Genomic DNA, 16,768 nt, shown 5'->3' on the forward strand with positions numbered 1-16,768 from the left:
CTACCCATGGACCAGCTGGCCACCTTCACAAGCACTGTGTCCACTTGTGGCACTTTGGTGAGGGGGAGACATAAAACCCCAGACTGATGCGTCACCAGTGTCTGGCCAAGGGGGAGGTAGGTTCCAGGTAGCAACCCCTAGCTTGCACTGGTACCTGTCACCTCTGCTAAGCCCCTACTCAGCTGCTGTCATTCAGCCATTGTCAGCCAAAGGCTGAAGGCTAATGCCGTACCAGCCGCTCCCTCCTCTGCCCAATAACACGGCATCTTGCACTGAGTAGCCTCCTTCTGCTGTCACAGGCCGACCTATTTCTCACAAATCCTGACTGCTCTGGCCTTAAAACATCTTGACGCAGTGCTGAAACCAGCCTTGGCACAGCAGCGAGTCCCCAATTAAGCAGGAGCTGCCGCGGCTTGGCGTGGGCTTTGCAGCCAGCAGACACTGGCTGGAAGAGCAGAGCAGCCGCAGCATGGCTTGAATTGAGGAGCACCTATGTGCTCATCAGGAATAATCAGGCATTGTTCTCGATTAAAAAGAGGGACATCACGGCTCAACCAGGCTATGAAGTCCTTGTTGCCCACAGCCATGGGGTGCTGGAGGCTGGGGTCCCTGCTGGGGCTGAAGGAGCTGGGGATGCAAGAAGGCATCCTCCTTTGTGCAAGCCAGCAGTCATTCACTCTACAAGGTGCAGGGATGGGAGCTGAGGCCCCAGACCAAGACAGCTTCCTCCACGGAGGCAGTACCGCTGAGATGCTGCAGGGCACCAGGTCTGGTCACACACCAGTCCCCAGGGCAGGAGGACCTCGATCAGTTTCTGTGCAGCTCCAGCTACAGAAACCATCTAGTGATGGTTGCAGCAAAGTCCCCAACCTCCTGCAGACCGCAGCAGGGCGGCGAGCCAGGGCGCTCAGCCACTGGAGCCACAGCTTTGCCTTGCTGGGGACCCAGCTCAGCCCAGGGTGGGCTGGTGAGATGCAGGAATGGGTGTTAGCTCCCATCTACAGGATCCTTTCCAAGGATGCTGTTGTGTAAACATCCTCTTGTCCCAGCTCAGGCACAGGAAGATCTCAATACATGGTGGTAGTTCAGGAATTCTGGAAGTCCCAGAGATAAAGTGATGTGGAAGACAAGCCTTCAGGTGATAAGAGGGCCCATGGTTCCTCTTCCTTGAGAAAAGCCCTTTTCAGGCTTGCTCTGGTATGGAGACAGTGATGAGCACAGCATCCCAGAGTCCTGGTGGGACCCTCCTGCTCCCCTGTCCCACACCTCAGTACAGGCAGTTTCTGGGGAAAGAAGCCAACGCAGTGCTCATTCCCAGTGCAGCAGCTACAAAGAGATGAGAGATCCTTAGCTTGAATTTGAAAATTGTGCAACTATTCAGAAGAACTTCAGCCAGAGCTAAAAAGTGGTCTGGAAATCTCCCAGGAGGCATGTGACACAGGGAAGGTCACCTGGGCAGCTGTAGGAAGCTGAACTGGAGGACATTTATTTAGATCAATGCTCCCATCCGAGCTGGCCCAGCAGCCCCAGGCTGCAGCCTTGAAGATGATCAGACAGCATGAGCAAAGCCAGTTGTGTGGTGGGGAGCATCCCCCACAGCTGCCCATGCCTCGTGAGAGAAAGTTACCCCCAGCAGATCTGTGTCAGTCATGCCCTGCTGCGGTGGGGCTGCCAAAGCCCCAACCAAGCTATCAGCTCGGCACCAGGACACTCTGGGGAGCATCCACACGTGGCCCAGCTGTGCAGGGGATGCTAGATGTCTCTAATGCCTGGCATGGGAGCTGGCCAGACCCTGCCTTGGCCTCATGGTCCCCCCAGGCTGTGCAGCGTCCCTATCAAGCAACCCTGAGCAGATTCCATCACCCCAACCCGCTACCACGCTCTTGCCGTCAGGATGAACCACTGCAGCACCTAGCAGCAACCAGGACTCCATGCTCATTGGAAGTTCCCATCCCACCACCAAGGATGTTGCAGCCCCCCTTGCCAAGACCCCAGCTCCTCACTGTCCCACCAGCCCCTCCGCCATAGGTCAGAGCCCCTGTGGGAAGCGTGGCTGCCCAGCAGCGGGAGCAGGCTGCTGGCTGGGAGGTCACGCCTGGCCAGCGACACTCGCGGCAAGCCTGCCATCCGGCTCAGCTGAAGCACATTTTGTTCGGCACTTCCTGCATCCTGCCCCATCCCCGCGCCGGGGAACGGGTCAGCCCAGGGTCAGGCTGCTAATTGCAGCCCAGAGGACAGCGGGACAAGGCAGCTGCCAGCCCACCCCACCAGGCTGTGACACAACACAGCAGAAGCAGTGGGTTCTGCTGCAGAGAGGGATGGAAGACACCTTGAAGCCAAGCCCAGCACCCCTCAACATGCTGGGATTCCCCTGTGGCAGGACAGGACATGCCTCTGGTACCAGCACAGAGGTTGCAGCTCCTGCCATGAGCTCCGCTGCAGCTCATCCTGGACTCTGGGCTGTGGATACTGTCTTCTGAATCAGGCCAGTTCCACCACACAAACCACCACTGGCATCGCCGCTGTGCCGCTGCACCAGCCCCACACCAGGGTCTGTCCTCTCCTGTCATAACTTGCTGGCACGTTCCCATGCAGAGCTACCAAGGCCAAGCAGAGATTCAGACATGGCTGTGCCCTCTGTGACAGCATGCCCTAGGGCCAGAGGCAGGTTTTGTTGCCCTTCTGCTAACTTTGTTTAATGAGGACATTAATTAAGAGCAACCTCAGGCCAGCCCTTGTGGTAGCACCCAGGGTTCTCTCTCAGTGCCATGTTGAGCTCATTATCATCACCCCATGCCCCCTGTGACACCTGGCTGCCCGTGGCCACCCTGGCTGGGGACAGCAGCCCTGGCAGGTGCCACTTCTCCACCAGCAGCTGGGCAGGCAGTAGGGACAGCCCAGCACAGGGGCTGTGCCCAACAGTGGCACTGCAGTTGATCGTGGTAGAGAGGATGGAGAGAAGGATGGACTTCACCTTCAGGGAATGCCTGAGGTCCTGCCTGCCTGGGCAAGAGCTCATTAGGTAGGGCTTGTTGGTAAGGTGTGTCCCCACCTACACAACCCTGGGAGGCACAGGTGCAGCCCAGAATGGGGGTGAGCTAGAAGTACTGTGGAGGGGCCACCTCGCAGCCCCAGCACCCCAACTCCCACCTCCCCACCACCCCATCCCACTCACAGGTAGGGTTTGAATCCCACCCTCTCTGGTTCCTTCCTTTCTCCCAATCCTGTTTACCCCTCTGGGGAAGCCCTGGCTCTCCTTGACCCCTGCTAATGCCCACGTCCTCCCTGCAAGCACCACACGCCCCACTATCACTCCCCTCCCCTGCCGGTGCCCACCTTCCCTGCTAATGCCCATGGTCCACGCAGGAGCCCACAGTCCCTGCCATTGCCCTTGGTCCCTGCTGATGCCCAGGCTGGAGGAGCATGCAGGCACTGGCAGCACTGTGCTTGGGGTGGTAGTGAAGGCAGGGGCTGTGGCAGGGCATGGCTTCTGACCCTGTCTGTACAGGCAGCAGCACCGCGCTCAGCAGCCGCACATCCCTGCCCACAGGGGCTGGGTGCTGCCCCGTGCTGCTCCTGGGAGCATTTGGGCTGCCACAATGTGCCGAGCAGATGTGATGCCCATGGGGGTGATGGGGGACACATGCCCTGTGCCTTGTGGCTTCCCGGGGGAAAAGCAGAGTTGGGGACACTGCTGTCCCTTGAGGGAACAGACAGCAGAGAAGCAGTGTGGCACAGCAGGGTTTGCCATGTCTGCAGTTGCCCCGATGGCACTTCACCAAGCACCAGCCTGTACCAACAGCAGCCCCTCATGCTGCACACACAGCGTCCAGCACAGCCCTGTTGGGGGTGACGTGGCCAGACTGGGGGTAATAGCCCTGTGGGGGCTGGTGGGATGAAGCAGCACCCCGCCATGCAGCTCCTGCAGGGTGTTGGGGCTGGAAAGCCCTGGGGAGGGGGTCTGTGTGCCACTCCCCAGGACGCTCTCCCAGTGTGGGTCAGGGGCTGCTTCCCCCCCAGGTGCCAGTACTGTGTGTTCACACAGCCCCAACCATTAGCCACAGTCATAAAAATACCAGCCAGACTCCTTTTTCCCATAACACCCCCCCCACCGCCACATTCCTGCTAAGTGATTTCGGCTGTTGCCTGAGCAGCACAAACTGGGAACCAGCTCCCCACAGCCCCTTGCCAGTGCCACCCGTCGGTGCACAGGCTGGGCATGACACACACCAGAGCACTCCTGGGGTGTGAGCAGGGTCCACCCGTCCCTGCAGGCCTTGAGCTTTGTCCTTCACCGTGCTGGCCCAGCTGCACCACCATCGCTGTGAGCTCCAGTCGCTCCCACAAGCACCACCGGGCTTGGCCGCTGGCATGTCCCAGGTGCCCAGGCCAGGTTCCAAATGCCCAGGAGCCACTGGGGCGGGTGGGTGTGAGGCTGCTGCAAAAGGCATTTTGGGGTGGTTTTCCCCAAGGACTTTCTGCTCAGTCCTGGCAGGTCGCTGCCCAGCAGGGACGGAGCCCACGCACCGCCGTCACTCCCCCTCTCCTCCAGGCGCACATCTGGTCAACAGATGCTGGCCCAAACGCTGGCTGGAGCCAGGGACAAAGGCTCTCGCTACCTCACCCCAGGAAGGCAGAGCTGGCACTGCTGGCTCCAGGCAGATCTGCCTCTACCCATAAGCTGGGATGGCCTTGCCCATGTGTCCAGAAGCCCCTCGCGGGGGCTGGCAGGGGGCACACAGCCCATATGCCCAGTGCAATGCTGAGCACAGCACCCCTAGCACCAGCCACAACCCCTCCAGCTTGTCCATGGCTGAGCCCATCCAACGTTCCCCCCCACCCCAAGTGGCTCCCGCTGACACCACACAGGCACCGGGCCCGGCTGGAAAGCATCGGGCACTCAGCCTGCTGAGCTCACCCACCTTCAGGAGCTTGTTTTGGACTTGTCCTGATAAAATGAGCCTCACCGTGATTCTCAAGGGTGCGTTGTTGATACTGTCTTACCAAAACAAACGGCGACACGCTACCTGGTAAAACTCCCGGCAGGTCAAACTGGGAAATATCCCCAGGAAGAGCTGGGGCTGGCTTAGCCCAGCCGCTGCCAGGATTAACCGTGCGGATTTAGCAGCCGGGGTGACTCCAGCTCAGCACATCACGCTGTCCCACCCGGGCCAGCCGCCGCCATGCTCCGGCACCGGCACCAGCAAGGTCCCCTGCAGTTGGCAGGCAGCAGTGGTGGGACGGGGTACGGGCAGGCAAAGGCTGGCGGGGGGACCAGCTGCCATCGGCACTGGGGGGCCTGGATGGCTGGAAAAAGGGGTGGGAGAGAAATAACAAAGCTGTAAATCATGACACAAAACATGCATTCATTTTATTCACAAAAACAGCCTGGATCGCTAAAACATTACAAACAGCATTTCAATTTAATGATGTAGAGAGAGCTGGGGAGACGGGGATCTGAACAGGAGAGAAATATCACTTTTTGTAACTGCTTCAGCACAGGTCCTGCAGTATTATTTTTATTTTGATTTTAACTTCAGTAAGTTTACAAAAATTACTTCTAGGAGTAAACCGTTGCAATTAGGAGGTTTTTCTGTATGCAGTGTTTCTTGTTCTATATTAATAAACTAACATTGACATTTTTTCTTTTTTGTTTTTAATTATTTTTTCTTTTTTCAAAGACTGCCAGTTGTGTAGCAGTTGTTTTCTTCCACCTTTTATACCGAACCTCTTGCGGGTTAAACTTACATAGGTGAATGGCTAGGAAAAGGGATACTACATCGCTTTAAACATATTCTCATTTATAAACATGAAGTTGAGGCATTCTATAAACTATCCACTCTATTGTATGATGGGAAAGAATCAAATAAAAAGTATAAATGAGGGTGCAATTAAACAACTGTGCTAAATTACAGTAGTGCTTATTAGTAACTAGATTTTAAAAGGTTACTGTAAATTTACATTCCCTACACAAGTACTGCATCTTTCACACATAAACAACATCAACACCAAAACACAGAAAGAAACTGATTGTCCATACTCTGTCTATTAAGTCTTGGTACTTTACAGATCCATTGTTTTTTTCTTTTAATTATTTTTATTTGAAAAGCAGTTAAATGTCTGACTAGGACTCGAAGATGTTAAAACGAACGCAAAAAAAAATTATAAAAACAGGAATGAGATTTGCGAGAAAATATTTTTGGTTCTAAAGAGACACAGGTGCATCCATTCATTTCAGCCAAAAATCCCTTGCCTGAGACAACACAAGCAAGCAGTGACATTGCACTTGGATGACAGAGCTTTGGGATTCCCATTCCTACTGGAACCATCTGAACGCGGCTCCTGTAGGAAGCATCACCTTCTGGAAAGGAAGAGAGACAGGGAGGGGGATAGAAGAAGAAGGGACAAGACGTTAGGTCGGGTCCGGCACAGCCGCGCGGCACCAGGGCTGCATGCCCACACCCCCCGCTCCCACCCCTGCCCTGCATCCTGGTCACTGGCCTCGGGACAGATCCAGCCCAGGCTCAGCATCCCCCGTTGCCGCCACACATCCCAAGGTTTCCAGCCTGCCGGCAAATGCTGGGATGCCAGAAGGAGGGAGACGGGGTCCCCCTGCTGCTGGCCCCCCCTCCCTGGCAGAGCAGCTCGGCCATTGTTCCCGCGTCCCCGCGCCACGGCCGGCACAATGGCGGGGCCCCCAACTTCCCCTGCAGCCAGCACCGAGCACAATGGCCGGGCCGCGGTGAGCTGGCACGGCCCAGCACGTCGTGGCCCTCGCTGCCAGCCCCCACCGTCCCTGCCGTGGGTGGGCAGACGCCCAGCGGACAGGAGCCCGGCCAGCAGATGGGTCAGGGAGTGAGCTGGCTGGGCCTGGGGCCACAGGGCCTGGGAGCTGCTCAGGACACATAGGAAGCACCCTGCTGCCACCCAGCCACGCTGAACAACCTTGTCCCCAAGAGAGCGGCACCAGCAAGGACCTCTCAGCGTCTCGCAGGGGAAGAGGGATGAGTCCTACCAGGCTCAATCCCACACATAACAAAGCACCCAACAACAGATGAGACCCCTCTGAAGCCACCTCCAGGAGAAGCGGTGTGGGGCAATAGCCCAAACAGCTCTGCCATCCTCTGGAAGAAGAGCCCAGCATGTTTCCCAGCTGGATGGGGTTGGAAGCCTCTTCAGCATTCATGAGACTGTGGGTGGAGTATGCAAGGGCCACAACGTCTCAATGCCAACAGCCCCCGAGGAAGGCCAAGTTATGCTAGCCAGCACATAGGACATCATCACCAAGAGCACATGCCTCAGAGGGCCCTTGGGCTCCTGCCTCTTCAAACAAGCAAGGGACACCAATGGAAAAGAAGCCACAGGCTGCAGTGATGGGCACAGGGCTGCAGTCTGGGCTGCCACAGGGTGGTGTGGGTGACAGCCAGCCCCAGCCCCACTCCCAGTGTCGGGCCCCTGTGCAGGGCTAGGGACACCCCATGTGTTGTCCCAAGAGTCAAAACCATGCCACAGTCCAGTCCCTAACTCCACGCAGGAGCCAGACGGCTCTCATTGGATCCTTCTCTCTGATCAAGACACTCACCAAACCTCAATGAGTAACCAGGACAGCATCTCCCCCCACACCTGTGGGACGGACCCCAACATGCTCACTTCCATCGGCACCACGAGATAAACATGGGGCTTGCGCAAGGGGAGGGGGGCAAATGGCAATAATGGGCAGGAGCTGGTGGTGCCCAGCTCCTTCTTCCTGCTTCTAGCCTGTGCCTGGTCCTCTGGGCAAACCCAGCTCGGGCAGTCAGTGAGCAAGGAGCTGCAGGCATCACCGCTTCCCCAAAGGTCTCTGCAATATGTAATCAGGCATCTGGGGAAGATACAAGTGCCTCTGGCCGATGATGCACGGGGCTGCGGCACAGCATGCTGCCCACATTGGATGCCGCCCAAGGCACCAGACATGGACCTGGCAGGGCAGAGCATAGCGGACTTGCTAGCAAGGGCCACCAACACAGATACATCATCCCAGGAGAGAGGAGTAAGGGGAGAGGGAGCTCCTAATGGGTCTGGAGGGAGATGTCTGATACAGATCACCTTGAACACCTATGCTCCTTTGTTATTAAAGGAAGATGGACAGCTAGCTCTAATGTGGATGCCCAGGATAGCTCACCCCCTCATCTCCACGATCACAGAATCACAGAATTACCTGAGTTGGAAGGGACCTTCACAGACCATCCAGTCCAACCCCCCTGCTGTGTGCAGCTCTTTCACTAGATCAGGTTCCTCAAAGCCTTGTCCAACCTGACCTTGAACCCTTCCAGCAATGGGGCATCCACAGCTTCTCTGGGCGTCGTGTTCAGTGCCTCACTGCCCACATCATAAAGCATTTTTTCCTTATGTCCAACCTAACCCTGCCCTCTTCCAGTTTAAAACTGCTGCCCCTTGTCCTGTCATGATGGCCTTGGTGAGAAGTCTCTTGTCTGTGAGACCCATGTGAGGGTGGCAGTGACCCTCACACCAGCACTAGCTGAGGCACCAAGGCACTTCACCAAGGCTTCTCAGGATGGAGAATACCTCTGCTCAGTCATATCCTGACTATCTGTGGCCTTTATGTGACCTACAGCTCCAGAGACAAGCCCAGGGTGACCTGCCCAGGCATGGCCACCAGCCCTCATGGCATTACCTGGGGTTGCTGGGACTGGCAGAGCCCGGAGGGGCCTGGTCAGTGCAGGGACATGCTGCTGCCTGCTCCAAGCATCCACCTTGCCTCACTGGTCTTAGAGCCTCAGCCAGCCACCACTGGGACACCAGCAGCAACCGGTTATTCGGGCTCTGTAGATGTGCAGATAAAGCTTAACGGCGGCAGAGGGATTTAGCCCGTTTTTTTATGCCACCATAAAGGTTTAATTCTATTTTTTTTACTGCTTGATTTTAGATCAATGTTTAATCACAGCTGCGGCCCCTGTCCAGGCTCTCCAAGGACGCTCCTCTGGATGCACTGGGCTGCCAGACCAGAGCCACTGCTGGCTGCTCTTCTCCGGGGCAATGGCACAACTCCCCCACATGATGCTTCACAAAGCCCTGTGAATTTTTCAGCCCCATATAAAGGGCCACTGACTGGCCGCTCCTGTCCTGGTATTAAGCACTACAGTGTGATGGCACCCCATCAGGACCAGCAGTCCTTGGAGCCGCCAAACTGGCAGCAGCTCTGCATCCTGGCCACCGCCACCTCCAGATAGGTCTCCACCACGAGGCAGGTGCCAGTAGCTGCCTTACAGCTGGCCCAACACAACGCATTGCCAGGGCTGGTTACATAGGGTGAGGTTTAACAACCCAGCCACTGACGCAGGTGACCTTTGGACATCAACCAGGGCCCTAGCATCCCTGTCCCAGCCACACACAGCCACAATCTCGTTCAACCCTACCAAGGTCAACACACGGCGCAAGTGGATACCCTGCGAGAGAGGAAGATCTGCTCTGAAAAGGGGACAGGGATGTCCTGGAGTGACCCACATCTCCCAGGCATCCATCCCCACCAGCACATCTCTTTTCAGCCTCAACACACCCACGGTCGTGCCCAGGAGGGATGGGAACCCATCTCTGGGGGAGCCTAACTCTATCACATGAAGAGTCCTATTTCAGTGGCTCCAGTTTCTCAACCAGCCACAGGATGGGGAAACCAGTCAAGGGGGTGACCGTTTCACAGGCTCCCAGTGCTATTTATCATCCCCAGACCCAGCGCAGTGCTGGGAGAAGGAAGCAACTCCTCCAGCTTCTGCAAGCTCTGAGTCTATTGACCCGCTTTAGGACTCTTTGGAAGAGATGAACTTTTTTTTTTCTCCCTTTTTCCCTTTTTCCAGATCACTGACTCAGCAAATTAGAACAAGAATATAATTTAGCAATACAGCGGTTTTTGAAAGACACAGTCCCCCTCTCCTCATCCCCACCGCCCAAACAGATTTTTTTTTTCCCCTTCACTATTCATTCAGAGCTGATGCTAATTGAAAAACGTAGAATGTGGCTAAGAAAATGGTCTGTTGTCTCTTTGGGACAGAGGATGGGCAATGCCCTCATGCCAGGATATGCAATCCAGCTGATGCCCGGGTGACTTCTTAGCCTTTGCTGGCTCCAGGGATGCGCTCACTGGCAGGAAGCAGCATGCCAGCACAGCTGACGGTGGGATTGCCTCCCACAAATATCAAACCTGGCCTAAGCACAGCACGTGGGGGACCCAGAAGACAGGTCTTGGCCCAGAGCACTCACAGGGGTGCGGCAAGAAGCAGGCTCTGCCAGAGCAGCGTGCACACACACCACCTCTGCATTGCATCCCAGTGCTGCTGGCACCCAGCCCTCACCCACGCCACACCATGCCACCAGCAGCTGCCCACAGCCCTGCCTGCACTTCAGACCCGTGTGATGACCCAAGTCACCAGACTCGTCCTGTGCTCCCCATGTGAGTATCATACCTCCCTGGCAGAACTGACAAGGTGGCACCCCAACCCAGCAGTAGCTTACAGCAGCTCCCCTCCGAGGCCAAGGGCAACATCCATAGGCAGACTGTGGTGGGCACTGACAGCCCAAGTACCGCCCCAAAGGCTCACATCAGGAGGATCTGGGCATCCTGCTCCTCCAGGTGCCAAAGCAGGCACGCTGCCTGCAGGGACCACAGCTCAGCCACCACTGGAAAACCCAGCTGGTACCTTGTGGACTCATCCTGACCGCCCCAGACATGCTGGCCCAGGGAGACCTGGCATGGCTACAGCATGGGAGACGCTGCTCAGGACACGCTGCAGTTGTTTACCACCCACAGACCGCCGTGCTTCTGCTCAGAGCAAAGGGTGAGCTAAGGGTCTGGGCTCCAGCTGCAACGTGGCCACAGGTATCACTATCACCGATTACTCACAATCCAAAAAGCCGCCTCCTGCCTCCCCATCCTCTAACCCGACTGCCAGGTCAGGAGCCACTCCCTGGCTTTGGAAGCTGCAGCCCACTGGGGACAAGGGATGCCAACGCTAAAAGTCAAGCAGAGACCCACTGCTGCCCACGCCTGCAAAGGGGAGAGCTACTCCCCACATGGCCGGGGACCCCAGGGAGAGGCCCCAGCCCTCCCCCCTAAGCCGATCAACTCCAGTGCGTCAAGGAGGGCAGGAACTGGGGGCACAGGGCAGAGCACACATCTCATGGTGACAACTGTTAATGGAAAAGGGAAAAATAAGAAAGTAAGAAGTACCAGGTGTTTTATTATCTAGGGCAAGATCCGAACCCAGGAGTGCAGCCCGAGGAGGGGTTAGGGTGCCTGAGAGGGGCCGGTTACCTCCAGTGCTGCAGAAGGCTTCTTTTTGAGTTCTTCACATTTTCGGAATTTGCAAATCTGGTGGCCAGTTTTGCGATTCCTACAACTGCTGCACTGCTCGCAGTTTATCCGTCTTCGGCAGGGCGGGCACATGCCGCATCTTTTCCGTTTCTTTTTCCCCGAATTGATGGCAGATGCCAACTCATTCTGCATGGGATACTCTGCCAAGCCAGCCATATGGAGCGCGCTCTCTGCCAGAAACACGCCGGCAGGGGTCATAATGAAAAGGCCTGGGTTGATGGGAAAAGCCCCCAGGTAAGGAAAATCAGAGGGGCCGTTCATTGTCTCTGCAGCTGAGACTGCCTCCATGTCAGAGATACCAGTCCCGTGGTCGCTTGCTAGAGGAAGATGCTCCTGTACCACTCTTTTGAGCATTTCTGTCGACTGAGCAAACTGTTGTAGGGCGGTCTGTCCTTCTGAGGAGATCTCCGACACCCGGTCTAATTTGCTCAGCATACTAGAGATGTTTTTGTGCTTTGAGGTAGAATGACTTTTATCCACAGTCGCTTCATTGCCATTAGCTAAGGGGTTGCCTTTCTCTGAATGTTCGCTTACCGAGCTGCTGCTACCAAAGGTGGAATAGTGGGAGAGTGGACGGGACTTCTTAAGACTTTTGTTCAAAGGTTCACTTATTATTCCACTTTTGTTCCTCCTCTCGGAGTTGACAGGGGGTTGAGAGTCATCTTGGTTATTTTTTTCCGTCTCTGGCTTGTTCCCAGTGTCTTGATGGGAGCCCAAATTTGACATGGTGCCCAGAGCACAACAAAACCAAACCCAAAATTAAAAAAAAAAAAAAAAAAAAAAACCAGCCAAACACCAAAACCCCACCCCCAATGCCAAAGCGAAAGACCCCCAAAGCCCTTCTAGTAGCACCAGCCCGCCAGCCACCAGGGAAAGCTCAGACGGGAACGCTCATCAATGGGGCGTCTCCTCTGGCGTCGGCTGCAGAGTACTTCAGGCCGATCTCAGTGCAAAAACATACTCTGCGGCTCTGGTACACAACATGCGGCTCTGGAAGTAGAAAAGAAAAGAGAGTTAGCACTGGCAAGAGCCAACAGGCTTTTCAAAGCAGCTCTTCCTCCCCCTGCCATGAAAGTCTCAGTGCCGCAAACAAAGAAACTCCAGGGAACGGACCTCGGTGGAGATCCGTTCCACTGCTCTTTAAAAGGGTCACCGTCCAGACAGAAATGGGGGGTCACAGGGGAAGTCCTGGCGTGGTAGCAATGGCACTCCAATGCTTAAAGGCTTTCTGTGCCCAGCTCTCCTCCCCCAGGGACTGCAGCCCCAGGGAAGTCACGGGGCTCATCCCCTACTCCGCTCCAGCGACATGCAGCCCCTGTGCCGGATGGGACCGCGGGTGTTCACAGGATGTCCCTGCGCTGGCAGCCAGAGATCGTGCAAGGGGCCCCCAGTCCCCACCCAGCAGTTGCCCGCACCCCCTGGCCAGGTGCCACAGAGGCAGCAGGTTGCAGGGCTGCACCCCAGCTCCCCTGCCCCTCCACATCTGCTGCTCACCCAGCTCAGATCATGCTGAGCCTCTCACCCTTCTCCTCCTTCTCTTCCACCCCTTGGACCCTGGTCCCCAGGCCAGCACTGCACACCAGGCAAGGAAAGGAAGCCACATGGGGAGCTACAGCTTCACCTCCAAACTCCACGAAAGAGATGAAGCGGCATCCCGTTCCAAGCCCCTGCAGTGCCACCTCCAAAGCCCATAGGGAGCTGCAGCATCTGCCTCCAAACCCCTGTGGCATCTACCACCAAACCCCATGGGCAACCACGGTGTCCCCTTCAAACCCCACGGGGAGCCACAACAGCCACCTCCATGCCCCAGTGCTGACCTTTGGCCATGGCCCTGCGTGCCCTGCCTGCATGCCCACCACAGCCACGCAGCCACTCTGGCGGCGGCAGGGGCTTGGCAGCAACAGCAAAAGCCTCCTCTCAGCACCGTTCCCCGCTGCGGGGACAATGCCACCGTCCCTGGGGCAGCTCTGGGGCAGCTGGGCCCAGTGTGCCTGTGAACACTTGTTGTTGTGAAATTCCTCCTCCTCCCCTCCCGAGCACACATGCACGCACGCACAGGCACCGCCAGAGTAATCAGGCTTTAGAGGAGAAAAGCTGCAGGGCTTAGCAGAGCAGGAACCCACGTCCCCACCCCAGCAGCAGCTGGGGGAGGGCAGCACCAGGAGGAGGCCACTCGCCTACCCCACCCTCTACCCTAGCTATCCCGCCAGCTTCCCCTCTGGAGCCTGGGCAAGGATGTGGCCATGTGCAGAAAGCCCTGCTGGGACCCTTGCTCCTGCCCAGGGGTGATGCAGCAGAGTGAGGGGCATCCCTGCACCACTTGCACCCTGCTCATCCATCACCCTTCGTGTCCCCTTCACCACAGCCGAGCTGCAACGCAACCCCCGCAACCCTGCTACAGCCCAGGCCCTTCCCTACGGACACAGTTCTGCAGCTGAGCTGCAGGCATCACCATTAAAACGCTGACAGGGGCAAGGTCACCGCGCCAAGCACCACGGTACTGGCAGACGAAGGCAGCCGTCTCACCCCAGTGCCAGAGCTGGCTTGCCTGCGGAGAAGCCCCCCCACCCTCACACTAAAAACCGCTTGCTTCAGCTGATTTAAGATGCAGCGCGGATCGATGCAGGGCTTGAGTTCCAGCCTGGAGCTGGCCAGGCCATGTGGAGAGGGAGGGCTGTGGCAGCAGGAAGCAGCCCTTCCCCAGGCACTGCGCTGCGCTCTGGGCAGGGGGATGCCAGGGGGCGGCGAGGCTGGGGTGCCCCCAAAATGGGTGCTGGGAGCGTGGGTGAGCTGCTGCCGTGCGGCTGGGGCTCCCATCCCCGTCTGCCAGGGAGGTGGGGTCCCATCCCTGGAGGCGTTAGGATGGGTCACACCTTAACGTCGAAAGCAACGGGTGCTGGGGCCGGAGCAGGGAGCGGAGCAGGAAAAGCACCGGACAGGAGGATATGAGATAAAGCCACGCGGCAGTGTTATCTTGCGCCTGCCCGCAGCTGCCTTTCCTGCGGCCCTGCGCCTCTTCCGCCCGCGGTGCCGCAGCCCGCTCAGCGTGGGAGCCCAGTGCCAGGACGGATCTGCCCAGGATTTACCAGCCTGCCTGCTTGCCTGGCAGCACCACAACCACCGAGCTGTGGTGCTGCTGTAGCATTTACCGGGGCTCTCCAGGGGCACGTCCCACATCACTCAGAAAAAAATTCCAAGTCGTGCCCACGTGGATCTTGCTGCCACGCCGAGGGGTCCCCCTTACCCCATGGCACAGGGCAGCAGGGTCCAGGTGCTCAAGTGGGGAAGACATGGGATGGAGGCATGCCATGGTCGCCATCTCCATCACTTCACATCTTCCTCCACAGTCAGCCTTTCCCAGTTGGCACTAGCAGGCAGCTGCCCGCCAGTCCCACCCTGCTGCATAAACTGGGTGCCAACAGCTCCAAGCCCCCACCAGTCGCAGCCTCCTCCGACTGGGGCTGACGGCTGCAGAGCCTGGAGCACGGGCTCCCCAAGCACCCACTGCCGCAGCAGGTGACCCTGCAGGACGAAGCCAGCCCAGCCCACCAGATGCAGGTCCTCTGCTGCCTGTGGGGACAAGGGGCACACCGCCATGTCCCCTCCCAGCCCCAGTGACGCAAGACGGTGCTCAGCTGCTGGCACAGGGTGCTACGCTGAGCTGTGCTGAGCCATGCCGAGCTGTGCCGAGCCATGCTGAGTGGCGCCACCGCACAATCCCACCATTGTCCTGGCTGCTGCTCTGCCTCCGCCAGCTCCCGCCATCTGCAACGGCCCGGCGCTGCCCTCCAGCCCCCCAGGGCCGCACTCCTCCGCAGCGGCAGGCACCGGGCACCACTGCCATGCCAGGTGGCACGGGCCAGTCCCCCCTCCAGGGACCCCAGGACTGTGGGGTGCCTGGCTAATTTGCACGAAGGGGATGTCTCCCTCACAGCCCAACACTGCAGGACCACCCAGCGCAGCAGACATCTCAGCTGCTCCTCGCCAGCCTCTGCCCAGGCAGGTTGTTAACTGCAGCGGGGGGAGGAATTAATGATCTTAATCCCTTCTTTATGATTGACCCCAGCAAAGACCATGAGGGCCCCCCCGTCCCGTTTCTGCCCCTTTTCTGGTCCCCATCCCCCGGGGAAGGCGCCGGGCAGCGTCATCTGGGTCCCTGTCAGAAGGTGCTTAGTCCCAGCCATGGCATTAAGGGGCACGTGATGGGCTCCCTCGCCCGGGTCTTTGCACCGGGCAGCTTAGCAACCTGGAGGGACGCCAAGGTTCAAGGGGACACCACCAAGGTCGGGAGGCCCCAGCCCGCACTCAGGAGCTTCCCAGCCCTTCGCAAGCCCCTGCTCCCCGCCCTCCACAACTTCCCTGCCAAGTACAGCCTGAGCCCAGAGGGTCAGAGAGTGTCCCAGCAGCTCAGCCCAGGGCTTCCCCCCAAAGCTCAGCCCAGCACCACCCCACAGCCCCTCTTCGCTTTGCCCCGGGGCTCCCTCCATCCTGACACACAGGCTGACCTCATAGGACCGTGCTGTAATAGTCCTAGCAGCGCCAGGAAAAATAAAGGTTGCAAAAGGATCTCTGGTAGTTCAGCATCCAGAGAAACCATCACCAGCTGATGGACTAAGAGTATCCCTGATTGCGGGCACCATTTACCGTCAGACGGGAGCAGGAGAGGAGCTTTGCTTCTCACAAAAAAATGACAAGCTGCGATTTCCAGCCCGCTCCCCTGTGTTATTTCACTGCATCGCTGGAAAGCCATCAGCTCCTGCGATGTAAAAAGTCTTCGTCTTCAAGAAAGAACTTCTGCTTTCCTTTAATTTTAAATAAATCAACCTCCTCCTGGAAAAGCTGCCAGTTGGTCAGCCGTGCCGTCAGCCGTGCACAGACACGGCTGTAAAGAGAGAAGAAAGCAGCAAAGCCAGAGCCGAGCTGCTCCCGGGCTCCAGAGACAAAGGGAGAATATAAAAATTCGGCTTTTTTCTAATCCCTGGGCGCTGGGTGGGCACTGGGGGCGGTGGCTTTGTCCAGCCGAAGCAGACGGAGGATGAGGACGGAAGGGACCCCGGCATCTTTTCAGCCTTGAGAAAGGCAGTAATTGTCCCCTCCACCAGGTTTTTGTCCCTGCTTCCTTCCCCTCGCCATGCGGCTGTCTGCCCAGAGCAGTGCCCACCTCCCTAGCAAAGCCCTGGTGATGGACGGACAAACGGATGGACAAATGGACAGACTCAGCTGCACCACAGGCAGCCCTAAGGAGGACATCCACCACTATCACTTGCCCCTCTCCAAGGCATCCCAAGAAGGATGTAGGTTGAGGGATGCTGCAGCTGAAGGCACCATCCCAGCTAGAGCTACTGCTCCAGAGGCCGTGCTCCCCAGCCACCCTGGCCAACAGTCATGGACAAAACCGAGGGA

The 16,768-nt window shown here is 57.6% G+C and overlaps 1 protein-coding gene across 4 annotated transcripts in view; it reads right to left on the reverse strand.

Annotated features, from left to right (window-relative positions):
* Positions 1 to 5,346: 5,346 nt before the first annotated feature.
* The window catches only part of CXXC5 (CXXC finger protein 5), a 38,231-nt gene continuing 26,809 nt past the window's right edge, over positions 5,347 to 16,768 (reverse strand). For all 4 annotated transcript variants that reach the window (XM_055718986.1, XM_055718985.1, XM_055718987.1 and 1 more), the window contains 2 exons: positions 11,306 to 12,355; positions 5,347 to 6,361 (listed from right to left, as the gene is read on the reverse strand). In XM_055718986.1, coding sequence (XP_055574961.1) covers positions 6,317 to 6,361; positions 11,306 to 12,091 — 831 coding nt within the window. In that variant the 5' untranslated portion in view covers positions 12,092 to 12,355 and the 3' untranslated portion in view covers positions 5,347 to 6,316. The remainder of the gene's footprint in view (positions 6,362 to 11,305; positions 12,356 to 16,768) is intronic.

Source organism: Falco cherrug, chromosome 8 (genome assembly GCF_023634085.1).
Source record: "Falco cherrug isolate bFalChe1 chromosome 8, bFalChe1.pri, whole genome shotgun sequence".
Classification (NCBI taxonomy): Eukaryota; Metazoa; Chordata; class Aves; order Falconiformes; family Falconidae; genus Falco; species Falco cherrug.